Raw genomic sequence first — 27,314 nt, forward strand, 5'->3', positions numbered from 1 at the left:
CTCTGTTGCTATTACTATTGCTCTCCATGCCTGCTGATTTATTCATTTCTTCTAGATTTCTGTTCTTTTTGGCATTTGAGGAGAAATCATCTCAGTTCTGGTTTTCTTACTAAAATGTTTCAATATTTTTGTTATTGAATTTCTGCACTTTTCCCTTTTTACTTAAGCTCAGACTTGCAGGACAAGTCACACTGGCTATATTCTGAACACCAGTGCTCTTCAAAAGACCTTATTCCATTTTTTTTTATTCTACAGTGGAAGTGGCAGAGTCTTTTATTATTCTAATGTCCCCTGATGGTTCACAGAACTTATTGTTTCTGAATTGAATTGTTAAATTTAACTACTAGGTGTTTTGGGTTTTGCAACATTGCCAGCCCTGCCCTCCCCAAGGTGATATGTGAATTCTTTCCATTGGGATTTCATTTTCTATATTCAAAAAATCTAGCCAGTACCTGTCTATTCTTTCCTTATTTATTTTGTTAATTGTTTTTTGTTTTTGTTTTTGTCCTGCTATGCTTTCTTAGGAAGCCTCTGACATATTTTGCTCACATATTGAGCATATTTTCTTTTAATATTTAATGGTTTTTATCTTTCTCCTTCTAGATTTTCCTTAACTTCTGTGCATTTGCATTCCCAATCTATTTTTCCCTCTTTCTTTTCTTTTAGTGAGTTTTGCTTTTGCAGATTCATGAGTTTTTTTCCCTCTTCTGTTCATTATTTTGCTGTGCAGAATATCAATTTTGCTCTCACAATTTCATTTCTCTTTTAAATCATTCAGGAAGAGTGTGTTGTTTTCCTTGTCTTCATCAAATTCCACAGATTCCTCATGCGTCAGATCATTTTCTTTTATTTTGCAGCATTTATTCATAGATGTGCCAATTCATTTACTAGATCAGGAGGACATTTCTTTCTGTTGTCATTGTTTTCCCTATTAATTTATCTGTTTAAGTTCAAGATCTTTGAGATTTCATCTGTTTGAAATCTTTGGTGCTTTTAGTTTCTCTCCGCCCCCCCCCCCCCTCCTTTATTTTTCTTATCACTTACTTCCTTGCTCCCTGCCTCCGAATTATGGTTTCCTTGGGGGCTGGATCTCAAAATATCTCAACTTTCTCCCATATTGGACAATTAATGATTCTTCAGCCTAGGTCTTTTCCACTACTGACATTTGAATGATCTGAACTGGTCGCAGCTAGGTGTTGTTCTCTTTCAGCTTAATAGAATACTGTAAAATGCTTCATGTGCCTGGGTCCCTGGGGCAAAGCTGGCTCTTGAGGCCTGAGAAAACTTCCACAGTTTAAAGTTCAGGTCTCCATGGCAATGTAAAGAGCAAGGGGGCACCAAGATATAGGAGTGGGTTTGGATGTAAGCCTATGTCATGACCTTAGATGTTAGTGAATTCTTCTTGCTGGTTATATGGGAAGTAGGGGAGGGGTGTTCAGTGAACTCAATGATAGTGAGTTTCATTTCTGAGTCTTTTTTGCCACCTTTTGGATTTTATGTGTCCCAAATCACAGAAGGGCAGCCAGGTGGCACAATGGATAGAATGCCAGTCAAGAAGACTCATTTTTCAGACTTCACATGTGACCTGACACTTGCTAGCTGTGTGATCCCAGACAAATCACTTGTCTCTTGACTCATTTTCCTCATCTATAAAACACACTGAAGAAGTAAATGGCAAACCACTCCAATATCTTTGCCAAGGAAACCTTAAATGGGGTCTAGAAGAGTTGGTCACAATTGAATAGCAATAAGACTGTGGAAACAAATCATTTTATCTTTGGAACATAATTTCTATTTTGGAGAGGTGTAAAGATGTAGAGATTGGAGAAAATGTCTAGCCTGTCATATCAGCCTGTCATATCATCCCACACATGACCCAGAAGTCTTTCTCCTGTAATACCATAATAGCAATTTGTGGGGTTCAAACTGCACTTCAGATCCCTAATCCTCAATGGGGAAGGAAGGTCCCAAGATAGATATCTAAAACTTGACTTCCTTCCCATCAAATACCAATTCCACAATGAATACATGTAACAAATAGAAAATATATCCATTCGTTCATTTTGATAGCAAATAGAAATCAGAGAAAGTATGTGGAAAAATATATACCAAACAATACTGCAAACAAATTAACTTTCTTTTTTGAAATGAAATAATTCATCTCAACTAAATGAGAAATCATCTCAGATCTCACCTATGGGGAAATTTTCCAAAGTCTCTAGGATAACAAGTTGGGGATATAGTGACATAATAGAAATTGCTAGCTCCTCTACATCTTGACTTCTCTCAGTCTTTTTCTACCTTCAAGGACTTGAAGAGAGTTTGGATTGTTATTTCTTCTTTCTTGAAGTTGAGAGATAGAAATGTTCAGACCTCTCTTCTCTTTAGTTTTCACCAACTCCTCTATGTCGTTCATGCAGATAGAGAACGCTGAGTAATCAATGCCCAGCAAAGAAAAAAGAGCCCTATATGATTGACCCTTTGAGCTAAGGAAATAATAACTAACTGTGACTTTAAGCAAATCCTTTAACTACTCAGGACCACAATTTCATTATTTATGATACTAAAGGTTTTTCCAACTAATCTCTAAAGTATTTTCCAAATATAAAATTATATGGATTAATTTCGTTGTTATGTCCTAATAACAGACATTCATTATGGCTTGTCTCTTTGACTTATTTACATACCTTCCCACCCCTACTTTCATGAATATTCTCAAAGTGAGGAATAAATTATTTTAAAATTTTAATTTACATACGCTGAAAGTAAACTTTAGCTTGTAACCTATTTGAAAACAGGGTGTGTCTTTTGCCTGTTTTTCTATTCCCAGCTCTTAGCACAGTGCCTGGCATCTAGTAAGCACTTAATAAATGTTTATTGATGGATAAAACATACTTCTATATTATACATTTATGTGTATGTGTATGTATGTGTGTATATGTACATATATAATTGCTTTATAGTTACTTTAGTGACAAATTGACCACAGCATGGTCCACATACAGAATTGAAAATAAAATGATTGCATTACTTTTCTCCAAATGTTATTATTTTTTCTTTATTCCCAACTTCTTCCCTCTCCCCTTGATTCCTATTAGGAAGCATCACTTTATAGGTAATGTTATGTAGGCATGCTATGTTACAGTTAGCAGAGTAAAAACTATAACAAAGACTTTTACTTCTCAGACAGAAAAAAATACACTATTTATTGAGGAAACTAATTGCTTAATGAACAGCTTCACTTCTGCCTAATTCTTTAGACTTAGCATACTTCCTAAAAGTACAACTTCCTTTATCCTTGTTTTTGGAAAATAGTGTTATCTTCCAAACTTAGTCAAAATTCCATTGCTGCACTAATTCATACTGCTGCATTTTGGAATCAAACACACAAAGTCTTTCCTGTCTGTTGTGAAAGTGGAAGAAAGAGCTTTTCTATGTATGTTTATTTAATTTTCCTTTCTTGTCTGGGAAAGAAAATAATATATGTTGTGTTTTTTGGCATTCTATTACATCCTTTTATCAGACTGGATGCAAAAGCAGTGGGCAAGTTAAAGAGAAAGTGGGACAAAGACAATGTAAATACATTTTTAATTGAACGAAAGGTGCAATTTATTTGCATGAAACCAATATCTTCATGCTTTAAAACTTGTTTCTTTTTCCAAGTTTCATCATACCTCAGATTTAATTTTTTTATCTAACTCTTAGGTTCATTCTCAATAGCCATATCTTACTTTCTATGTAAACTGTATCCCTGATTATGATTCCATATCTATATGTGTCCAACAAAATTCCATACCAACGCTTCATTAGGCTTGGAAACGACTCTGGATTTTTGAAGGCTAAAATAGCAGAGACCTAACAGGTGCTTCATAGCTCAAAAGACTTTGGATATAGACATACTCTGTATGCATCTTTTGAGAACCAGAGTAATGATGATTGATGAGTTTCAGCACTAGAAATCTGACTGTGAATGATGAAGCCATCTGTCATTCTAGCAATTTATTTATGTATTTATTCATTTATTCATTCACTTATTTCTCTAATTGCACATGAAACTACCTATGAAGGTAAGGACATAGGCAGTTCAGTGTATAATGTGCTAGGGCTAGATTCAGGAAAACCTGAATTCAAATTCTATCTCAGGCACTTAATAGTTAGTGAAACATGGGTACATCACTTAACCTCTGTTTACCACAGTTTCCTTAATCTTAAAATGGAGATAATAATAACACCTACTTTCCAGGATTGTTGCTAATATCAAATGACATAATGTGTGATTTCCTTCTTATAAAACAAAGGATGGTGTTGAAACAATGTGATCTCCTAGTTGAATGAATACCCATCAATATAAAATCATGGCTATTAAAAAAATTTTGGAGTAAGCATTTGTTTTGCATAAGATCCTAAATATTACCTGTCATGTATTCACATCTAAAACTATTTAACAAAGGTAAAGAAGATGGCCAGGCTATGAAGCCCTTACTCAAATTAAAGAATTGACTTCAAAGTAAACAAGAATCACACAGCTGATTTTCTAATTGGATGAATGTTTGCTTTATTAGAGTTTAAAATTGGTCCCTATATTGATTTGAACTATCTAGATTAATCACATGCTTTATTTATACTATGCAATATTTATTGTAATATTTTGCCTTGAAGATCAAAGTCAATGGAAATTATAGGAATCTGACAATTATCAATAGAAAAATATGAGCTTACATAGAAAAAATTAGGAAGTAATTATTTTATTTTTAAACATCTCTCCATTTATGCAATAATTCACTTTTAAGTGTTGAGTTCTTTTATATGGGAATTCTATAATCTCTGTTACTAATGTTAAAATGTTTGCTCCTAGATCATTAAATATTAGAAAGACTAAGGAGTAGAACAATTTAAAGCTAAAATGTCACTGTCAACTGAAGATCAATTATACATGAAGATATAGCACTTATGAAATTCCATCACATTGAAAAAAGTAATAGAGTTCACTTAGTATGGCTATTTACTTGTATATAATATATGTATATGAACACATATAATATATGATACATGCTATAATATATGTTTATGTGCACATATATGAATATACATACATATGTCTATATACATACATATATGTGTATATGCATGTATGCATGTGTGTATCTATCTATCTATCTATATAAAACATTTGGGGAATTATTTTTAAGTAGGATGCACATGACATGTACATTAACAACGTATTTAAAAATATTTATAGAACTCTAAATATGTATATATGTGTGCATACATGAATGTATGAATCTCTTTAACTTTTGTAGGAACTGCTCTATTTGGGGTAATTCAGAAAGAGTTTCTATTCCACTGATATTTAACATTAAAAATGAATACCTACTTGAAGTTTTCTGTCTTCTAAAAAAATGGAAAATCTAATGGGGATTTTGAGATATGTTCCTTGTTAAAAAGTCAGATGGAAAAGAATGAGGATTCTCAATATGTGGGGAAATGTCCTCACAGATGGAGCCTTTCCTGTCTGAACTTTTCTTGTTTAAAACTATATTTTAAGTCATTGTATGCGATTTTAGACATATTTTTTCCTGTCAAAGGCATTTGTGAATAGCTTAGTTATTGGTTATAATAAATGTAAAAAATGTTGATAAGCCTTATATTTTTGAGAATAGAAAAAGATGAGTTATGCATGCACGGCCTTCATTAAAAAAAAAAAGCTGTGAACTGGGGAAATAGAAATACTGGTTTTTAAAAATAATAGCAGCATCGTAATTAAGAGACAATTTTATAATCAAGAAGAGTTGATTTTCAGTTCAGACTATGATTGTTGTGTTCGTCCTTTGTTGCCAAAGAAGACCATGCCATCAGAGAAATGATGACATGACTTGCACTTGACTTTGTTTTGAGTGAGGGAGGGCTAAGCAAGTCACCAGCCTCACTTCTCCTCCAGAACCATGTGAATCCAGTGACCTGACACTCCTCAGGATGACTGGAGATGACCCAGAATGAGGCAATTGGGGTTAAGTGACTTGCCCAAGGTCACACAGCTAGTGAGTGTCAAATGTCTGAGGTGAGATTTGAACTCAGATCCTCCTGACTCCTGCACTGGTGCTTTATCCACTGTACTACCTAGGTGCCCCTCCAGACTGTGATACATACTAACAGTAAGACTATGATAATCACTTAACATTTCAACCATACAATAAATTCTCTGCACACTTGATAAAAGCAGTTATCAATCTATATGAGTAAAAGAAATTTAGTCTGCACAAAGAAATTTCTCCACATCAGTGAAATCACAGACCTTGACCACACACACACACACACACACACACACACACACACACACACAATACCATACACTTTGCAGTTGACTATTTTTTTGTAATATCATCTAGATATAATAGATAAAGTCAGAGAAATCTTGTTTTCAATCACATCTCTGTAATAGCTATTTGATTTAACCCAACATATTTACAAAGAAGTTACAAAGGAAAGACCACATCATGAATATTTTACCTGGGCAAGATTGCAGGTCTTTTACATATTTGTAAATGATAGATTCTAGATCACAGAGGGACCATAGAGAATATCTAGCTCAATCTTTCCCATTACAGGAGGAATTAAATTCTGATAAGTAATATTTTTGTTAGCACATTAAGTTTTGCAAAGCACTTTCCTTACAACAACCTTATGAAGGAGGTAGTACACTTCTCATTTGACAGATGAAGACAGGGTGAGAAAGGTCAAGTGTCTTATCCATGGTCACAGTTACAGCCAGTAAGTGTTAGAGATAGGATTCAAATGAAGATCTCCTGATTTCCTGTTCCATTTCCAGTGGTAATAATTACATGTCATCATGAAAGTTCACATTGACAAACCTGCCAATATTACATTAAAATAGAAACAAATTTTCAAGGCTGCAACCATTATGTAAATAACGATAGCAATAAAGATAAATGCTACTGCCTATTGGAGAAAAACTGCAAAAGCTATTCACCCAAAACCTTTTGTGGGATTTATTCTTGTGGACTATTATGGTTGCTTTTTAATTTGATGACAGAGTTAATTGAAAAGACGGTGTTTGCTCTTTGAAGAATTAAAAGAACACAAAAGCAAAGAGGACTGGCTTCTATTTGGACGCTTGGTGAATGGTGACATAGCACTTTCTTCCAGAACAGCAAAATCAGCTGTTTATCTATCCACGTGTGAGATAGCTTTTGTAAATGGTCACCTCTTGAAATCTGGTCCTTTTTGGTCAGTCCCTAAAGGAGATATTTTCAATCATTTTAATAATTAGAGTACTAACACAAGTACTCTGGGACTGCTTTTTCTACATGTTGCTTGTTTTCTCAGGAAGGAAAAACGAAGGTTCAGATACCAAGGGGAAGTTACCACTAAGAAACTGAAATGATTCTATGGAAGCCAGGAAATGATAAAAGGACATCCTAAGTAAGGAAGGAGTAAATGGATGGCAGTTTAGTATGTGGAAGAACACTGATGACTTTTCTACCTTTCTGAAGAAATACAACAACATGTCCTGTCTAGAGTATTAAGCAACTGAGAACAGTGTCATAATCACAATAGCTTCATGATATTAGCCTTTACCAGATTCCTTTAAGAAATAGGAAGTACTCATTGTATGTTCAATTTAGTATTGCAAATTGGTTATAGAAAGTATATGAGCTTCAGAAATTGAAAGATGAAGAGAAGATGGACAAAAAAAAGGATGAAAGAAACTTTTCTTCTAAAGTCTTCTTTTCTGAGTTTCCCTGTCTCACTCTCCCTTCACACACAAAAAGCTATAACACCCAGAACTCTAGCCCAGTTTCAGAATGAGGTAAAAAGAAGGATGCTAAAGGTTAAGCATTAATACTTGTAGGAAACTCAAGCAGATTTTAGCTCAAGATCCTGCACTTTTCTATCCTTTGGATATACTATGAAAATCTATAATTGTCCCAAACTTAATATGTATCCTTGATGTTTTAAACTTATTTTGTCTTTTAAATAATTAATATAGCATTCCTAAAATTGGCATTTTCTTTTGACCTTTGATTACAAACTGAACTAGCATCTTCCATGGTCCCAGTAAGCGTAGAGTTCACCCCTTGGTTCAGGAAATACTATATTTATTGGGGTGTTGCACCCATATCTGCCCACAAGGTCACCACTCTATGCCTTAGAACTTCTCCCCAACTCCAATTCCCTGTTCAATCTCGTCTTATTCTGCACTCTCATTTACTTTATATATTCAAACGTATTATGTAGATCAGTCAGCCCTTTAGAATCCTTTCACATACAAGATACCAGTGTACAATACAGCTTTCTCACCTAATTCCCTTTCACTCACCTCGCTCATTTTTCCTTACTCGGAGATCCTCACAGAGTTTCCCTTCCTGGTGGAGGTGCTCAATAGGCCATATGCTAGCTCTCTCTCTCTCTCTCTCTCTCTCTCTCTCTCTCTCTCTCTCTCTCTCTCTCTCTCTCTCTCTCTCTCACACACACACACACACACACACACACACACACACACACACACCTCTTTGCTTACATTCATTAGCCTCTCTCTGCAATAGGCTCAGGAACATAGCTAGATGACTAAGTTGCGCCGGGGGTGGAGTGGGGGTGGGTATGGATGTAAGCTTCAGACCCAGTAACCACAGGCTGAGAAAGCATGATCCTGCTTTTGCTTCTCCTTTTCCTCCTCCTCCCCCTTGTACTCCTCTTCCTCCTTCCCCTTCTCCCCCTCCTCCTCCTCTCCTTTATCCCTTCCCCCCTCCTTCCCTTTCTCTCTTTTTCCTCCTCTTGGGACGGAATCTGTCCTGTTTCACATAGTTTCCTCTCTAAAATGGTCCTGCAGAGGCCACTTAATGCACACATACATGCACACACGTGTTTCTTTGACCGGCTACCGGGTCTGCAGCCATAGCAGCAGCCGCAGCGGCAGCAGCAGCAGGTGCGGAGCAAAGGAGATCTGTAGAGGCACGGCAGGAGCTCCTTTCAGAACATTTCCAATCCTTCTTTCAGCATTCCTTACCCATCCCTTTCTCTCCTCCCTGTTTCCCCCTTCTGTTTTCTACCTCTCTTCTCCTTCAGTCCATGCTCCCCTCCCAGCAGATGTGCTTCCTGGTTTGTGAAGGGAGGCTGCCGCGGACCGGGCTTAAACGTGAGCAGCAGGGAAAGAGCCCCGGGGATCAGAAAGATTGGAGGGATGGGGCTACAAGGGGTGGGGGTCAGGGTTCAGCCTCCTTAGCCATTTCTTTTGGGCTCCGGAGAACAGAATTGTGGGGCTTTTACTATACCCCGAAGAACCGGTAGCAGCAGCTGCAACGAGTGTAGAAGTTGGGCGGGGGGTGGGGGGTGTCGCTGCAGTTTCCTTTGAGAGACTCCCTTTCCCTCACGCCCCCACATACTCTTTTCCTGTCTTTTCTTCTCTATCTTTCTGAATTATTCTCCTTTCTTTGTTTCATTTCTTTCTTTTTAAAGCTGACTGTCCCTTTCTAGCTCCTCACAGTGCAGGGTTCCTAACTCTGTTTCCCTGGAATAGAGCAGGGTTGATGGAGGTCGACGATGAGGGGATGTGGGTAAGTAATAGCAGATGTACCTGAGGGGAAAAGTGGTATTTTTTCCATTTTTAATGGGAGATTCTAGCTTTCAGAAAGAGAATAGGCAGGTAGAGATGTCATCGTTTGTGTGGGAGCTGATTGGAAGATGAGACCTCCACAACTGGCCCTAAGATTAACTGTCCTAAACTTTTATTGCTGCCTTTTCGTGTAGGCGCGTTTTTCCTCCCTCCGGGTTGCCAACCCGGGGCTAAATAGAGAAACCTCGACTTCAGAAGAGTTCCCAATTCCTCTTGATAAATAGGATTTAAAAGAGAGATACAACGATTCCGGTTTTCACCTAGAGAGACAGAGAGAGAGAGAGAGAGAGAGAGAGAGAGAGAGAGAGAGAGAGAGAGAGAGAGAGAGAGAGAGAGAGAGAGAGAGAGAGACAGAGACAGAGACAGAGAGACAGAGACAGAGACACAGAGAGAGACAGAGAGACAGAGACAGACAGGGATAGAGACAGACAGAGAGACAGAGGGACAGAGACAGACAGACAGACAGAGATACAGAGAGATAGATTTAAAGAGAGAGACAGAGTCAGTCTAGTTGTTCATCGTTCTCCCCACACATCTTACTTCAGTTTGTGGGCACGCAGAAAGAATCTCTGTTTTCTCCTCTTTCACTGCTCTCTCCTTGTTCCACCCCGCCCCGGGGCGAGTTGCGGGGGGAGATGATGGCGAAGTGAGGGCTCCCTAAACAGCTTCAGCTTTTCGTCTCCTCCCACCGTCCCTTCCCCTCCACCCCCCCTCACCAAGATCAGAAGGAGTGTAATGTCCTTGCTACCACCGTTACTCTGTTCTACTGCCACAGCAGAGCGGACAAGAATTTGATCCATTTCAAAGGCATAATGCTTTCCTGAGGATCTCATTCCTTAAAGATATCACTAAAGCTCCCACTTGGTAACTCTTCCCGTCCTCTCCACTCTTCTCTCTCCCTCCCTCATTCCCTCCCCTCCCCGTTTCTCCCACTCCTGTGCCCTTCCACCACCCTACAAATTCTCCTCCCGCCCCCACTCACCCACCCACCCATTCCTCTTTCTGAAGATAGCAAAGGTGGCGGGGAGTTTGATGAGCAGATGAAGGACCCCTTCATCCCATCTTCAATGCCTCTACCGAAGATCCCAAAGGTCTGGAGCGAAACGGGCTGCTGCTGGGCGTCCTCTTTGAAAAGCTGCTGTCTGCTGTTGGTTTTGTATGAAACTGGGGACTGAAGGAGTTACCACCGCTGCTGAGTCGTGGGTGAGAGCGACAAAGCGTCCGCTCCGTCGCTGCCCGCCTGTCTGGATCAGCTCTCCACCCTACACTCCCTTCCCGTCTCCTTCGCGCTTCTTTGCACGCCCCCCCCCCCCCTCCCCTTTCCTTCAGTCCGCCAGCCGGGCTCTGATCTTAAGCCGACAGCAAACCCGCTAGAAAGCCCCTCGGTGTCATCCTGAGAGCTGCAGCCGCTATGATGCAAAAGAAGACTGTGATGGTGGTGGTGGTGGTGATGATGGTGGTGATGATTGCCCGGGTGTGAAGTGATTGTCATGGTGAGGATGGTGATTTCGAGGCGGTGAGACCTAGAGTGAACGAGCGGGAGCAGAAGGAAGGATTGATTCGCTTGTAGCTGCTGTGTGGGTTCGGATTCTACCCCAACCCCCACCCCGCCCCCCTCCTGACTCCATCCTCTCCCCCACCACTGGAAGTCCTCCCGAATCTAAATGGAATTAGTGGAGAACGGAGTCCCTGGCGTAAGGAACAGACATGATCCATGGACGCAGTTTGTTTCACAGTGAGTACCTTTCTCCCGTCGCCTGGTTAGCCCCCTCCAGTTTTTCTTCCGTCCCTTTTCTCCTCCCTCCTTTTGGAAAGCGCAGGTGGATGCAGCGCAACCTCTCTTCAACCGGACCCCGCAGTAGCGCGGGAGTCTCTGGGGCAGATGTAAACTTTCTGTATTGCAGTATAATTGAAGAGGGGCTAGTGGGGAAAGTGGAGGCGAACAGTGATTAAGTTAGTATTTTCGCCTAGTACTGAAATGAAAAAAAAAAGTAAAAGTATAGTCTTTTTGTGGGGAGATTAAGATTAGGGCAGGAAAAAGGGTTACAGAAACCTTTGAGTTCACGAGTAGTCGGTAGTTTAAGGATTGTGTGTGGGATAGAAAAAGCTTTTGGGGAAGTGGGGGTGAATGGGAAATGAGGGTTCTGTTGTGAGAGGTTAGCACGAGAAGAAATCTCCCCTTTTCTATTATGTCAGTATTTTTCTCCACCACTGATATTCTTCCATGATATCTACTTTAATGTACACCAAAAACATCGTGTTGGGTTCAGGATAGAGCACTAAACTCAACTACTCTGAATTCGCTTGCCTTTTGGTCAGAAAACATCTAATGATGTTCTTAAATGTGATTGTATGAACTGTATTTTCCTGGGGGGGGGGTGCGGGGGAGGATCTATCTAAGCAAAAACAGTGTCCTAAAGCAAGACTAAAAAGATAGTGTCTGTGGCACATCCTCATTCCCTGTCAACCTGTATATAGAGAGGATCACTGTCAAAATAAAGGAAGGTTTCTTATACTCTTTCTGAGTAGTGCAGTTGAAAGTCTGCTAGTACATTAACGATAGCATATTCTGTAATGTACAAATGGGAAGCATAGTAAAGAATCTTTGGCAAAGGAAGCACTCAACTTGAAGAGGTGGCTGCATATATGTGTGTGTGTGTATGTGTGTGTTTATATACATTTATGTATGCACAGACATGCATTCAGGTTTACCTCAGGATGTGCTCAAAGTACTGATTTTTCTCATTTAGAAAATACCGAAAGGGCCTAATCCATTCTAAGAACAGATGGCCTGACCACAACCTTTTTTTTTTTTTTTGAGGAAATCTGTGCTCAGATTAAAGCTATGCAAAACAACTGTTTACAACATAGTTTATATCAGCTCTAGTATTGAAAACAAAGCCCACATTTCTTGACCTTTTCTTTAAGAAGCTGTTTCCAAAGTAAAACCCCATGTGACAAGCTTCATGGAAAGGTTTTCATGGTAGACTATTCCTCTTTCCCAAAACTGCTTTTACATACATGCATACCCATATATGTAAAGTTGACCCTCAGAATAATTAATTTATAATAGCAAATTTCTTAAAAAATGACTATATATTCATAAATGGTTGCAATAGAGATGAGAATCTGAAAATTTTTCTTTAAAGTCTTAAGGGATTAATTTTTATAGCTTTTTAAATTGTGGAGATCTCTGTGGTTTTGTGTGTCGATATATTTTTATAATGCTGGCTTAAATGCTTCACAACCAAATTAATCTCTTTCCTCTCCCTTGTCTCTCTTCTCCCTCTTTCCATCTCTTTTCCCTTAAGAATTTGATCCTAGGGATTCCTCTTCTGAATTATGAGTTGTCACTGTTATTGTTATTTTGGTCACTGAATTAGGACCAAGAATATATACTTCTGTTTTTTCTTTTCCATTTTCCCCCTTTTTAGGTACCGGTATAGTTATGATAGTTTAGAAATTCAGAATGTTCTATTGTAATACTTGAATTGAAATAGTTAGGGAAACATGTTTCCTGTAACTATTCAATTTCTTTACAATGTTGCATGCTAGCCACAGTCATCCTTATTAACTTCAAAAATAGGGAGTCCAAACTTTTCTTAGTTTTCTAAATCAGTTTTTTTCTGACTCGCATGTAGATATTTTTTTAAGTAGCAAAAAAGATTGGTTATGATATTTTATCTTGTTATTTCATTATATGGAGGTAGGTCATAATGCTTTAGTTACTATAAACACTAATTTTATCTGTCCTTGATTATTTCTTATTATTTGTTTCAGTTGTAGCAAGTCTAATCATCCTACATTCATCTGGGGCTACCAAAAAGGGAATAGGTAAGTTTATTAAAGGGATGAAAAGTACTACAAATTCCTGATAACTTCCCAATTCTATCCATATCCTAAATGCTTTATTATGATAAGAATCTGACATAGTACACAACTGCTTGCCTTTCTTGAAGAAAAGCTCACAACTTAATCACAAAATATAGAACAGAAACAAAAGTGGTCATTTCTATTTTTAGTCCCCCAAACATTGAATGGTGGCTCTATTTTTCAGAAAAGCAAACCACTTCAGAAGCACAGAAATCAGTGCAGTGTGGAAATTGGACAAAGCATGCCAATGGAGGTATCTTCACTTCTCCCAATTACCCAAGCAAGTACCCTCCAGACAGAGAGTGCATCTACATCATAGAAGGTAAAAAAAGGAGGAAAATGTGAGAAAATAACTCTAAACCAGAATTTCTTATTTAATAACACTTTGTGTACAATTTTTATAGCTCTTAAAAAGCATCAGATTGTGTTTACACTCACTTGAGTGTAATTAGATTGAATGCATCAGACTGAGTTTACACTAGGTTTCTTAATAAACGAAGAGAAGGTACCTAAAATTTGACAATCAAAGATTTAGAGCTGGAATGGAATCTAATATAACCAAGTCAAATCTCTCATTAGTCTAGCACATAGTAGGTGCTTAATACGTACTGACTGAGTAATTGAAACCCTTGAGAAGTGAAATGATTTACCCAGAGTAACCCAGGTAGCAAATATTTGTGGTGTGATTTGAATCCAAGGCTTCCTGATTAAAGTTCAGTAGTATATTCCCTATATGCCTCTAAATAAATTAGAATGAGTAATGAATGCCAGCTGAAAATAAGCAACTCTAATTTGTTTACATTGATTTCATTGATTGAATTAGTAGGTGATATATACTTGGCAGATATTACCATGTTAAATGACAATCATCTTATGTATTTTATAAACTGATAATATTGAATTCATTTTATAAGCAATGGAAAATAGAATGATGTAAATATCAAAAAAATTATATATATCATCAAAGAACACTTTGTAGCAACATTGTATAGTAGAGAGGACACTAGACTGAAAATCAAAAGTCCATGCATGCTAGTCCTGAATATCATTAATTAGCTGTATGATTTTTTGGATCAGGCTCAGTTTCCTCTTATACAAAAAAAAAAAAAAAGAGAACTCTATTGGAGAATCTGAAGGACTCTCCTAAATTTCTATGATACCATTCCAAACATTGGTTTGAAGCTTCATTTTTACTGCTTCGTACTAGTACTCCCGGTACTATGCTTTAATTTACAGCTAAGATTTCCAGGATTTGACTGACAGCTAAATTTGTCCAACCCAAGTCTCATAAATGCTTCTAAGGATTTTCAAAGAGAGGTCAAAAACCTTCTACCTTTCTTGAATTTTCCCTATTTCCTATCTGAAGGTTGTGCTTAGATGTCTCTGAAATGCAACATCTTAATTGAGAGACCTAGATTTAACATTTCTTACCTTACCTTATAAAGACATACAATCCTTATATATGCAATACTGAAAACATCACTAAAATTATTTTTCAGCACACTGGAGAATATTTTCTGTAAAAAGTTATGTGATCAGTTGCATTGGCCTCTAAGTCTTAGACATACGCATTGTGAAGATCTTTGGGAAAAGCAATGAACCTTCTGGAAGAAAAAAATTCTGTCATAAATGGGAAGTGCTTTGAAAATCTTAAGGTGCTATTATTTAGCCATACTTCATTTGGAATTTTTTCTTTCCATATTTTCAAAGATGGGTTTAATCAAAGACCTGTATGGTATGATCATCATTAAATCACGGGAAAAAATGTTCTGAATCTGAACCTGATCATTCAGTTCAATTCAATTCACTAAGTGCTTCATTATCTAGCAGACAACAAAAAAAACAAAAACAAAGCATTCCCTTTCATTGTGCTTATATTCTACAATTGGAGAGCAATAGGTACAAATACAAATAAATTTAAGGCTACTTCAGAGGAAAAGAACATTAGCAGCTCAGGGAAGCTTCAGTGAAGGCTTCACAGAGAAAAAGCCATGTTTGATTTGAGTCTTGAACAATCAACTGTCTAGGTCAGAGAAGAGTTCAATTTGTGTTAAATGTATCATACACAAAGGGAAGGAAGCACTACTTTATTAAGTGCTTGTTATGTGCCAGATACTGTGCTAAGCATTTTGTAAATATTACATTTGAGCCTCACAAATGCTGGGAGGCATGTGTTATTATGCCCCTTTCATAGATGAAAAAACTAAGGCTGTTGGAAATTAAGCGACTTGCCCAAAGTCATAAGTGTCTGTGGCTGGATTTACACTCAGTCAACAGAGCTCAAAGGCCTTCCTTTCTCCAAGTCCAGAACTTGATTCATTGTACCACTTAGATAGATGCTTTCTGAAGACAAGTGTTGTGAAAGAAGGGTAAATGTGAGGGACTCAAATACTAGGCTAACAGCAATTTATCCAAAAGACAACAGGGAACCACTGAGGATTAGGGAGAAGGGAGTTGACAATACTCAGATTTATTTCATGACAAGTGTCTTTTTTGGCCATTGTGTACAGGATGGAGGAAAGAGACTAGAAACTCAGTGAATAGGAAAGGGTGATCAAGACCTGAAATAGGAGGGTAGCTGAGTAGGTGGAGAGGAAAGCAAGAATATATGGAAAGCATGTTATTGCAGAATAGAAGTGACAATACTTTACAAGTAATTGAATATTTGAGAAATGGTAGGAAAGATTAAAGGATGACTCTTGAGATTATGAAACTGTATGAGTAGGAGGATGGTAGTTCCCTTTATAGAAGTAAGAAAGTTTGGAGAAACTTCATTAATGAGAAAAATAAAATGATGTTCCTTTTTGGACATGTTAAGTTTGATATACTGGTGAGTAGACATTTAGAAATGTGGCATTGGCTTTCAGAAGAGACTAGGAAAATAGATAGGGAGATGGATTATTTTGGAAGTCATCTGCTTAGAGCTGATCATTAAACTAGTGGAAGTTTTTATATCAACAAGGGAGAGAGCGCAGAATGAATAGAAGAGGGTCCATGAAGGAACCTTGAAAGACACAAATGTTTAGGTCAGTGAAGATGAATGAAGTACCATGAAGGATTGGCAAAATTACTCCATAGGAGTAACAAGATAATGCTAGATATATCTAGTTGGAGAATCAGAATGAAGTCTTTATGGAAAACAGACAATATCCAAGAGGAAGGGCGTAGCCAACAGCAACAAAAGCTTTAGAGAGGTAAAAGGGCATCTATACTAAGAAAAAACTGTTAGCCTTAGTTGAGACTATTGGTTAATTTGGAGAGAGAACAATTCAGATTTTATCTAATATTCATAAAATGGTTCATTTCAACACTGTCTTTACCAAATTTGGTATTTATGGACTTCTTACTCAAACTTAAAGCGTACTGTTCAATCAGGTAAAAAGCATTTATTGTTTACTATATCAAAAGTAATAGAATCTTCTTTTTTAATAATCAAATATTGATGTTGATAAAAGATTAAGAGAGAGCACACAAAATTTTGTAATGAAAATTAAAAATTCATAGAAGATAAGACGTGATGTCTTCTACAATGTAAGAGGGCCTCTAATTTTTTATTCATATCCATATAGTAAATTGGAACTTAGTATATGTTGGAAAGTATAATGATAATTTTTCCAGTTAAACTAAAAGTCAAACTATACATTTCAAATCAACAAATATTAACCATCTACTGAATTCTAAGTTCTGTTCTAGATATTGAATACATGAGATATTGAATACATGAAGTTTAAAAAAATATTAAAACTCTGTGTTCAAAGAGTTACATTTGCTTAAAGTAATTATGTATATAGATAAATATAGGTAGATATAGATATATGTATGTACACATATATACAGATATGTGTGTATGTGTGCATATATATGTATATATATGCATATACACACACACACACAACTAAACTTAGTGCAAGGTAGAGAATGTTGGGAACAAAAAGGAATAATTGAAACAAAGTGGTGTAAGAAAGTATGAAGAAGGAAGGGAAATTTTTCAATTGGAAAGAATCAAAAAAATTTTTTATGAAGTTGGTGGAAGCAAACATGAACCTTGAAGTAAGAAAATGATTCTAAAAGAGAGAGATAAAAGAAAATGGATTCCAGACATACAGAATTCACCTAGTCAAATTCACATAACTTAAGAATTAAGTCAAATTCACATAACATAATAGAGTAAGAATGTATTGTTAGTTGTATGTCATAATGGTACATGTCTGCATTGCAAAGCGTATTCTGTCAAATTTCCATTCTATTTCTATCCCAGATCAGCCATAGCAAATCACAGGGGCATCTGATCGTATATGTGTTTGTGGGTTATGGGTGATATTTTTTTATTTCCTTATGTGTGTTGATTGAGGAGGGTAGAAAGGTACTTAAGTTCACTTTTTGAAAGGGTCCACTTTTCACTATTTGAAATCCATATAATTGTTACCTTCCTGTCATCTTCCCTACTTGCCTTAAATTTGAGGTTTCTATACAAAGTAGAAGCAGAGTTCACATACAAATTTATTGTGACATCATATTCAGTAAATAATGGGAATGACAAGCTGCAGAGGACTGTCTGCAGAGTGAAAATACATAATTTCTGCATTTTTCCCAAAAATTTGTTCTGCAAGATGTATGATGTCATGAATTCAACATAAATAAATAGCATTTTGTGCCATTGATAATGCAATTTTTAAAAAAGTAATTAGCATGGCATTGTATATAAGCAAGCATTTTTAAAATATTTTCTCAGAGAAAGTCAGCGTGCTAAATTTTTTAAGATGCTATATTTTATTGAAACAAAATTATCTTATCATAGACAGGTTTTGAGATTCAAACCTGAAAACTTAGGTTTTTCCAGCCTACATATACTCATTGGGTAATTTTTGGATTACCTATTATACTTCACTTAGCTGACAACCATGAATTTAAGGTGTTGATTTACTATCACAATCTGTTTCAAAGCACTTTTTGCTTTTTAAAATAACAATATTTCTTTTAACTTTTTTCTTATAATTTTAAGTTTGTTATTAACATTACATAAAGTTCCAGGGGCAGAATGAATTATCAATGTAACATGACAGGATAAAACCAGATTTTACAAAGTAGTTTAGCCAATAATGTAAAGTTTTTGCCCTAAGTGACACATTGAATAGAACTCTGTGCCCAGAATCAGAAAAGCCTGAGTTTAAATCCAGTCTCAGACACTTGCTAGTTATATAAACCTGAGCAAGTCACTGACCTCTGTCTACCTCAGTTTCCTTAACTGTAAAATGGGGATAATAATAGCACCTCCTTCCCAGGGCTGTTATGAGGATCAAATGAGATAACATTTATAAAGCACTTAGGGTAGTGCCCGGCATATAATAGACAATAAATGCTTATTCTCTTCTCTTTCCCTTTCTGTGCTCCTTCAGCATTATACAAATATATAGGTATATATATATATATATATATATATATATATATGTATATTTCAATAATCCTTGTCCTCTGAAGCCCCACTTCACTTCCACAGTTGCAGTGGTAAACTGGGTTTTAAGAAAGGAGCAGAGAATGTTAAATGAACCCTAGAAAATTAACCCACATAATCAGCTAATAATAATAACTTATTATTCCTATAGCAAAACACTTTATAAATATTTTCTCATTTCATCTTCACAAAAATACTAGGGGTCAGGTTTTTAAAAATGAGGAAAATCAGATAGACAGAAGTTGTGACTTAGTCATATAACTAAACAGTGTCTGGGGAAGAATTTCAGCTGATGTCTTTCAGACTCCAGGTCCAATTGTCTGCATTGAACCACTTATTTTTCACATGGGCCACAAATCAATTGAAATTCCAAAATATTATTATTTGATACTACTGTGAAAGAATTCTATTTTCATTCATTTGAATATTCCCTATGCCAATATAAATCACAAACCTTTACATTTCTTTTCTTCAAAACTTCTTACTTTCTGATAAATCTATCACAGGATATTGCTGTTCTCCTGAAGGTTCTGGAGATTTTCCCTTGTTCTTTTAGCACATTGAGGGTAATCAAGTACACATAAATTATAGTATTCATTTCTTCTAGTAGTTTGTCCATTCATTCATCCTTAATGGAAATTATATGTTAAAGGGTAATATCAGATATTTTTTTAACTATGGGTTATAGCAATTTCTTTTTCCCACTTTAAGCCATGGAGTTATTGAAGAATATTTTTGTGGAAAGACAAAGAGGATCACATAACCAGAAGATGTACTGCCAATATTTACACATATACACATTCACACAATGATTATACATAGTGGCCAATTTTGCCATTAGTTAAACTAGTCTTCTTTTAAAGAGATGCTCAGTTCATCTTTGAGCCAATATTTGAAGTTATTCTAGCTCAACTGGACCTGTCAGAGCTTGTACTCTGCTAAAATAGTTTAAAAATTAATGGTCATTTCCATGCCACAATAGGGCATCGAATTAGGAGGACTTCAGTGAAAATTGATCAGATGGAGAATGAGAGATGCAAAGGAGAGATGAAGACAAAATAATCTAGGGAAATTTGTAATGAAACTTTTATTTGGGGAAAATCAAGAAAGACTTCATGGAGAAGGTGACTTGGAAATCAAATCTTAAAATAAGATCAAGATTCTGAAAGACAGAAACAAGGAAGAGAGTTTTACCAGGCATGGAAATTCAAGAAGGTTCGATATGATCATTTAAAATACTCTAAGTGAATATTATTGATAATTTTCATGAAATTCACCTTGAATTTTCCTAAAATAAGTACCATCGTATGGTTCCATTAGGTCAAGAGAAAATTCTAAAATTTTATGGTTTCGTAACTAAATCTAGTTAGGAATTTATCGTAGTGTGTGTGTGTGTGTGTGTGTGTGTGTGTGTGTGTGTGTGTGTGTGTGTGTATAGACTGATCAAGAACAGTTGCTTTCTGCATATACAAACAGCTGAGTAATCTTAAAGTTTCCTCAGAACCTTTAAAAAATCCAGCAAAATAGAATGACAATTGACTGATGTGTCCTTTTTTTAATATGTATGGTCTAGGGCTTTTTCTCTCAAATACATGTCCAAAGTAAATAAACCATACAGTGTCTATTTTATTTTGTAACCCAAGCGTATAGTATGTCATCTGGCCTTGAGTATAGGTAGGTGCTTCAGAATGTTGAATGAATGAAGGTCTTTTAGCCTAATTGGGGGGTGTGTATTAGGGGATGAGACTGAAAAAAATGAAGAACAGACAATGACATAATAAAATTGTTGAAGATATAGTAGAGTTCTGAATCACAGTAGAATGGTTAAATACGGAACTATCTGGTAGGCAATTCTTATCTGACTTTGCAAAATTAAAAAAAGTTAAGAAAATGCCTAGTTGAAATGATAAATATAACTAAAGGAATCACAGTCCATTTCACCGGTGTCTTTATCCAACCAAATTTAGGGATGGAAAATAGGGTACAAGATATTGCCTATATACATGATGACAAAACAAGTCAATTTTGTTGGCTTCATGCCAGGGACCCAAATATTTGCAGGCATATGAATAATGGATTAGCTTTTTCACTTTCTTTCAGTGATTTACACATTGTCTAGACAAGTGGAGAGTTAACTTTCAAGGAGTCCACACAGATGTAAGGGCCTTATGTTTACTAAGTGTGAGACAGCAATATAAAGCTATCCTTAGCTGCATTTTACGTCCTGACATTGCCATGGTTCTGCTCGTGCCACTAACTCTGTAAATTCACTTATTGAATATAAGGTAACTAGTTCCCTAAGCATAACAAGATTTTCAGCACAGATGTCATTAAAAAAATCCATAGAGTTATAGAATCATAGATTTCAATCACGATTACAGTATCATAGATTTAGAACTAGAAGGAATCTTAGAAAGTACCTAGCTGAACCACTCCATCTTGCAGCTAAAGAACTGAGATACAGAAGAATTAAGTGGCTTGCTCAAAGTAACATGACAGAACGTAGGAAAGCCAGAATTTCAATCAGGGTGCTCTGACTACAAAATAACTATTCTTTCCACTATATCATTTTCTCTTTTTTCTCATTTTCATACTGTTCATAATATTCAATAGCTAGCAAGTTTATAAAACACCTACCATTCCATTCAGGCATGGTGCTAAACATTAAAAAAAAAAAAAGAAATAACAACAACAAAAAACCTCTCATTTGATCTTTACAATAACTCTGAGAGTTAGGCGCCATTATTACCCCTATTTTTACAGAGGAAGAAAACAAAACAGATAGAGGTTAAACAACTTGCCCAAGAACACTTAACTAGGAAGGGTCAAATTTAAATTCGGGTCTTCCTGACTCTAGACCTAGTTCTCTAACCTGTACCACTTAGGTGACTGTTCAAGGAGATTGGTAATTCATTAAGTTGTTCAACAGTGTCTACTGAGTACCTACTATGTATAAGTTGCTATGCTAAAGACCAGAGGATTCAAAGACAATATTAAAAATAATCCTTGTCCTCATGAATGGCAAATAATTCAATCAATATTTCCTGAGCATATACTATAGGCCCACTATACTATAGTGGTAAATAGTGATGTTTGGCTCAGAAATGTGGGTTACTAATCATTGCATGAGAATCCCCATGGATACATATTGACTTCCTTTTAATTTCATCTACGCTTTATTGTATTTTTATTTATTTTGCTAAATATTTCCCAATTACATTTTAACTGGCAGTGACTTGCCTTCAGGGCTACTATTGATAGCATATTTAACACCTGTGTGCTAGAAGATACAAGATTCACATGGGCAAGTATGTGGAAGCCCATTTGAGCAGGGATAAAGCACTAACAGAGCTCTTGAAACAGGCATGAGGAAACACTTTGCAAAGTGACAGCTGAGTTGAGATTTGAAGGAAAATAAGGATTCTTAAGAGATGCAGGTGAGGAAGGAGTTTCTTAAATGAATCAGCAGTTTCATCTTTGGGAGGTGAGAATGATGGAGAAGAGGACAGGGGAAGAGGTAGTAGGCGTAGTTCTTGGAAATAATATTGGGACATGATTTCTAGTGCTGTCATTCACAAATATTTATTATTTTGGAGGTACATTGAAATTGTACCTGAGTTTTGTAGTCTACATGTAGCTGTGAATTCTAAAAATGCTTGAAATATTTAAAGGCTTTTGTTTTTATTTTTATTTTCTTGGTTTTTTATTTTAATTTAATTATGAAATAAAGAAAAATTGACTTACTTTTAACCTTTGCTCTCAAGAATTCTATACAACTGAAAGGATTTCAATTTCTATTTCCTTTAGCTTTTACTGTCAATCATTTCAGCTTATGTCACAGGGATTGCTGCACCTACTTACTTTTAACAGATGTTAAACCAGTGTTTTCTAGCAACTATGAAATTCTCAAACTCGTACTTTTGTGAAAGATTATTAGATTTACAAGATAGAAACACTGAGTCTTAGAAGTCTTCAGAAAAAGAAGTATCTAAATATTATTGATGAGTGGACTGTTTATTGGAGGCACATTCAGGGGTATGCTGGCAAGTGTTTAACTGACTTCATATAAAAATGCACGCACAATTCATTTTCAAGTTTGATTTGAATTATTATTATTTCCTCTGTCACTTTCTTAAGTCCAGACAATAACCAAACAATACATAATGCCCTGATTTGTAGCATTGCTGCTTTCTGAATTGTAAATCTTCCTAGTGGAAATTTAACAATCTGCTTTCCAGGACCAAAAGAGCTGTTTCCAGCACACCTTTTGCAGATATCTCAGAATGTTCTGAAGTTCTGATTTCAGAATTCCTAATCAAACATGAAATCGTTGATTTCTGAAGAGATTTCATATGTATTGAATGCTCAAGAATTAACCTTCACAAAAAATTTCTTTGTACTTTTGAGAAGGGATTATGCTGATTAGAATAGCTCATACGTGAATGTAACAGAAATATAAACTAATTTCATATTATGACAATTTTGTCACCATTCAAATAAAAGATTAGAATCATTCCTGGGTTCTTAAAACATTTTATATTATTATGAAGAGAAAATGATAAATACTTAATTAGAAAATAACCATTTTATTCCACTGCTTTCATATACTTTTCTATATTTGAATAACAGTAAAAGGTTAGCTATCACTTCACATGTGGATCCTCTGGAGTGGTAATGTCAAGGAAAAAACTTAGAGGGAGGAAATAAGGGTTCTGATATAAATTCCCTCATTTTCTTTCCCTTATTCTGACCAAGCTCTTTAACAGTAATACTCCTGTTAGCCATCAATTATTTTGGAAAATAGAGTGAAAAAATGAGGAGAAGGTGGAAGATAAAGGAAGAATGTGAATGTTTTCAAAAGTGAGGGAAGTGCAGGGAAGGACTCTTATTCTGTTTTCTTGAAGCATTGCTTTACAAGAAAAATTAAAATATATATTCTTATTTGTTTTCTTTGTATACTATTCCATGAGAACACAGATTGAAGTCATGAAATAGAAACCAGAATTCTAGATTTTGTTCTATTAAAGAGAACATGTTTGGAAAGAAGCACAACAAATTAAACCCTAATTGAAGGATTTTCTTGAGATAATTATCCATAAATTTCAAATAATGAAATATGAATTCAGTGATTCTCATATGATTATCAACCATTCTTTCTGGATACTTAGTTCTCACCTTATTTTCACTGTCAAACTTCTAGAATGACAAGTGTATGCCTATGATCTCCATTTCTTAAATTTTTTTCCTCTGTTCAATGATTTGCTAGTATCTTCAATCAATTATTTCTTTCTTTAGTTCCAAAGACACTGAACAATGTCCATACTCTTTCTACCTGTCCAAATATATTTTATTTCTTTCATTTGTTGACGTTTTCTTTCTGCCAACTACAGCTTTGAGCATTTATCAGTTCAGTTTTTGATCCTTTGCTTTTTTTTCTTTCCAAACAATGTCTGTTACAGAGTTCATCTCCTCTGTGCTAAAACATTACATCATGTCATAGGACACACATACAGTGTGAAATAGTGAATATATTTTTTGAAGTAAAACCAAGGCTAAAGAGTTTAACTAATTATATTTTTCCAAACTTGTTTAAAATATATTTTCTTTTCTAAAACCTTGGCTTTCTCAGAAATCCAGAAAGCATGACTACTATAGATGTAGAAAATAGAATCTTAGAGCTAAACGGAGCCTTAGAAATCAAGTCTGCCACCATCTTTCTAAGGATAATGCAGTGAAACTCACAGGTATTAAGTTCCTTGTTAAAAGTCACCTCAATTCAATAAATATTTACTTGATTACTATGTGTCAGGCACTGTGCCAGGTGTCAGTGTTACAAAGACAATTATGAAACAGTCCCTATCCTCACAGCACTGAATCTGATAAGTTAACAAGTACTGAGACTCTTTCTAGCAGTGTGATCCTCAGCAAGTAATTTAATCTTGTTTCCTCCACTGTAAAATGTGGGAAATAAGAGTCCCTACTGCCCAGGGTTGCTGTGAGGCTCAAATGAGATAATATTTGTAAAGTGCTTAGCACAGTGCCTGACACAGAGTAGGTACTTAATAAATGTTTACTTCTTTTCTTTCAATTTGTTCATCTTATTCTCAGCTTAAACACACTTATTTTAGACAATAGAACTTATTTTAAATACATATAACCTTAAAGGTAGAAGGAATCTTGAAAATCATTTAGTGTAACACCCATGTTTTACAGGGGAGGAAGATGAGAGGTACAAATACTTTAAGTGATTTTCCTACAGTCATATTCTATTTATTCGCTAGTCAATTTTCCTTCCTAGCAATATATTCTTTCTAATTGGTACCATATTTCTTACAGAGACCATGACTGAAAACCTTGGTGTCACCTTCATTCATTCCTCTACATGTTCTATATCCAGACAGTTACAAAGTGTTATTTGAAAGTTTCATTGTGGCTGTTGCTTTCTCTCTATTTCTACTGCCACCAGCTTGATTCTTTCCTGTATTAATATGTGACTGTGTTAACTACTTATTCTCCCTGTTTTTTAGTACTTTTCCCTTCAACTTATTCCATATACTGTATATTGATAAATTTTCCATCAATACTATTTTCATGGTGTTGCCCTCCTGTTCAACATCTTTCTGTGCTTTACTATTTTCAGCCAACTCAAGTTGAAAATCCTCTTCTAGGTCTGACAGTTTTGTATAATTGGTTCTACCCTGCCTATAAAACCCTATGCCAGTGCAGATAACTTTCACTAGAGTGAAATGCTCATTGTCCTTCATGTTCACTCTTGATTGTTTTGCCCTCAGATTCAAATTTTTCCCCTCACCTTGAATAATTTCTGTTTATTTAAATCCGATTCAGACTTCAGTGTCCAGCCTTCCCCATGAAACTTGAACCAAATTATCTGGTCCCCATTTCCATCTTTCCTCCTCAAACTACAATCATCACAAGTTATAATGGTCATTTTACTATTTTATAGGTTTATACCACACTTAAATATGTTATCACCTTTTATGTATTCTAAAACTTGTTTTTACCGTGTTTTCTTAATTAGATTTTCAGCTCCTTAAGGGCAAGAACAATGGTTTACATATTGCTTGTAGTCCTGAGCACATGCTATGTAGAATATCTACTAACAAAGTATTTACTTTTATCATAATCTATAACACTAAAGGTAATTTATAATTTTGGAAAGGACCAATGATTATTTTTCATGTTTTGCACTATTGATCCCATTAGTTTTTCATCCTTTGCAACTTTGGACACAACAACAACAATAACAACCTATGTAAAATCTTTCCCTGTACTAAAGTGCTTATTCTGATGCATCGTCATTGTGTGAAACTGGCCTCATTCTCAAAGGCTAGGTCAGCAAAGAACAGTCCCTAATAGGTTCTAACAACCTATAAAGCTGCTGAGGGAGGGAGGGAAAGCATGCTATCTATTGGTTATCTGAGGATTGACCAGCCCACTTGAGCTGGAGAGACTTACCATCTCAATTGTGGTCAGAGGTGATAGATTAAACACACAGCGTGTGTGGGTGTATGTGTACTATATCATGTGTGTGAAATATATTGAGAATTTGAGAAAATTTCACTAAGACATAAAAATGAGAGATTTGAATTGTTAGAATGAAGCCCTATGCTAATGAAATCAGGAAACTTTCGAAGACTTGAAGATGAATTATCTATAAACACCTAGAGAAAAAAGGTTTTAGACACATAGCAAGGGAATAAAACAGATAAAAGTATTAATGTTTAGAAAAAACATTAAGATGTTATCTCAAGGTAGGAAGCCATAGGGTTATAATTTTAAAGATCAAAAGCACTTTGAAGACCATCTAGTCAAACCCTTCTGTTATATTTCATTTTTATTTTTGTTGTACTTTTCATTTTTATACATAGGGAAATGTAAGGCCAGAGGATAAATAATTTGATCAAGGTCACATTGATAAGTGGCAGTGATGGGATTTGAACTCCAGTCCAAAATCAGTTAATGTTCTCTTGCACCATGATTACATAATGAAAAAAGAAGAAATAAATATTAAGAATTTATCGATCTCATGCTTCCAAATTATATCTTATTACAATCTATGTGAACTAATCAGTAAAAACCACCAAAGTTTTAAGTCATAAAAATAGAGGAAGATGGAATTTTAATAAAATGGAATTCAATTTGATTCAGTCATTATTTCCTAATCATGTGCATATACCTTAATCTGTGCTAGTTGTGGTAGATTATGAAAAATACTTCTAAAACATGGTGTCCCAGTATCATTGAAAAGACATGACATAGGCAAGTGAAACTATCAGTGTAAGATCAGTGTAAGATATGACATGATTAATTGAGAAAGGGAAATTTGTCTATGGAAAA

At 35.7% G+C, this 27,314-nt stretch overlaps 1 protein-coding gene across 4 annotated transcripts in view; it reads left to right on the forward strand.

The window, feature by feature from the left end:
• The first annotated feature begins 10,453 nt into the window (after nucleotides 1-10,453).
• NETO1 (neuropilin and tolloid like 1) overlaps nucleotides 10,454-27,314 on the forward strand; it is a 232,294-nt gene continuing 215,433 nt past the window's right edge. For all 4 annotated transcript variants that reach the window (XR_011965997.1, XM_072604106.1, XM_072604107.1 and 1 more), the window contains exons 1-3: nucleotides 10,454-11,366; nucleotides 13,412-13,465; nucleotides 13,689-13,826. Coding sequence is in view for 3 of the 4 variants with exons in the window: in XM_072604106.1 (XP_072460207.1) it covers nucleotides 11,339-11,366; nucleotides 13,412-13,465; nucleotides 13,689-13,826 (220 nt within the window). In the remaining variant the exon portion in view is untranslated. The remainder of the gene's footprint in view (nucleotides 11,367-13,411; nucleotides 13,466-13,688; nucleotides 13,827-27,314) is intronic.

Source organism: Notamacropus eugenii, chromosome 4, assembly GCF_028372415.1.
Source record: "Notamacropus eugenii isolate mMacEug1 chromosome 4, mMacEug1.pri_v2, whole genome shotgun sequence".
NCBI lineage: Eukaryota > Metazoa > Chordata > Mammalia > Diprotodontia > Macropodidae > Notamacropus > Notamacropus eugenii.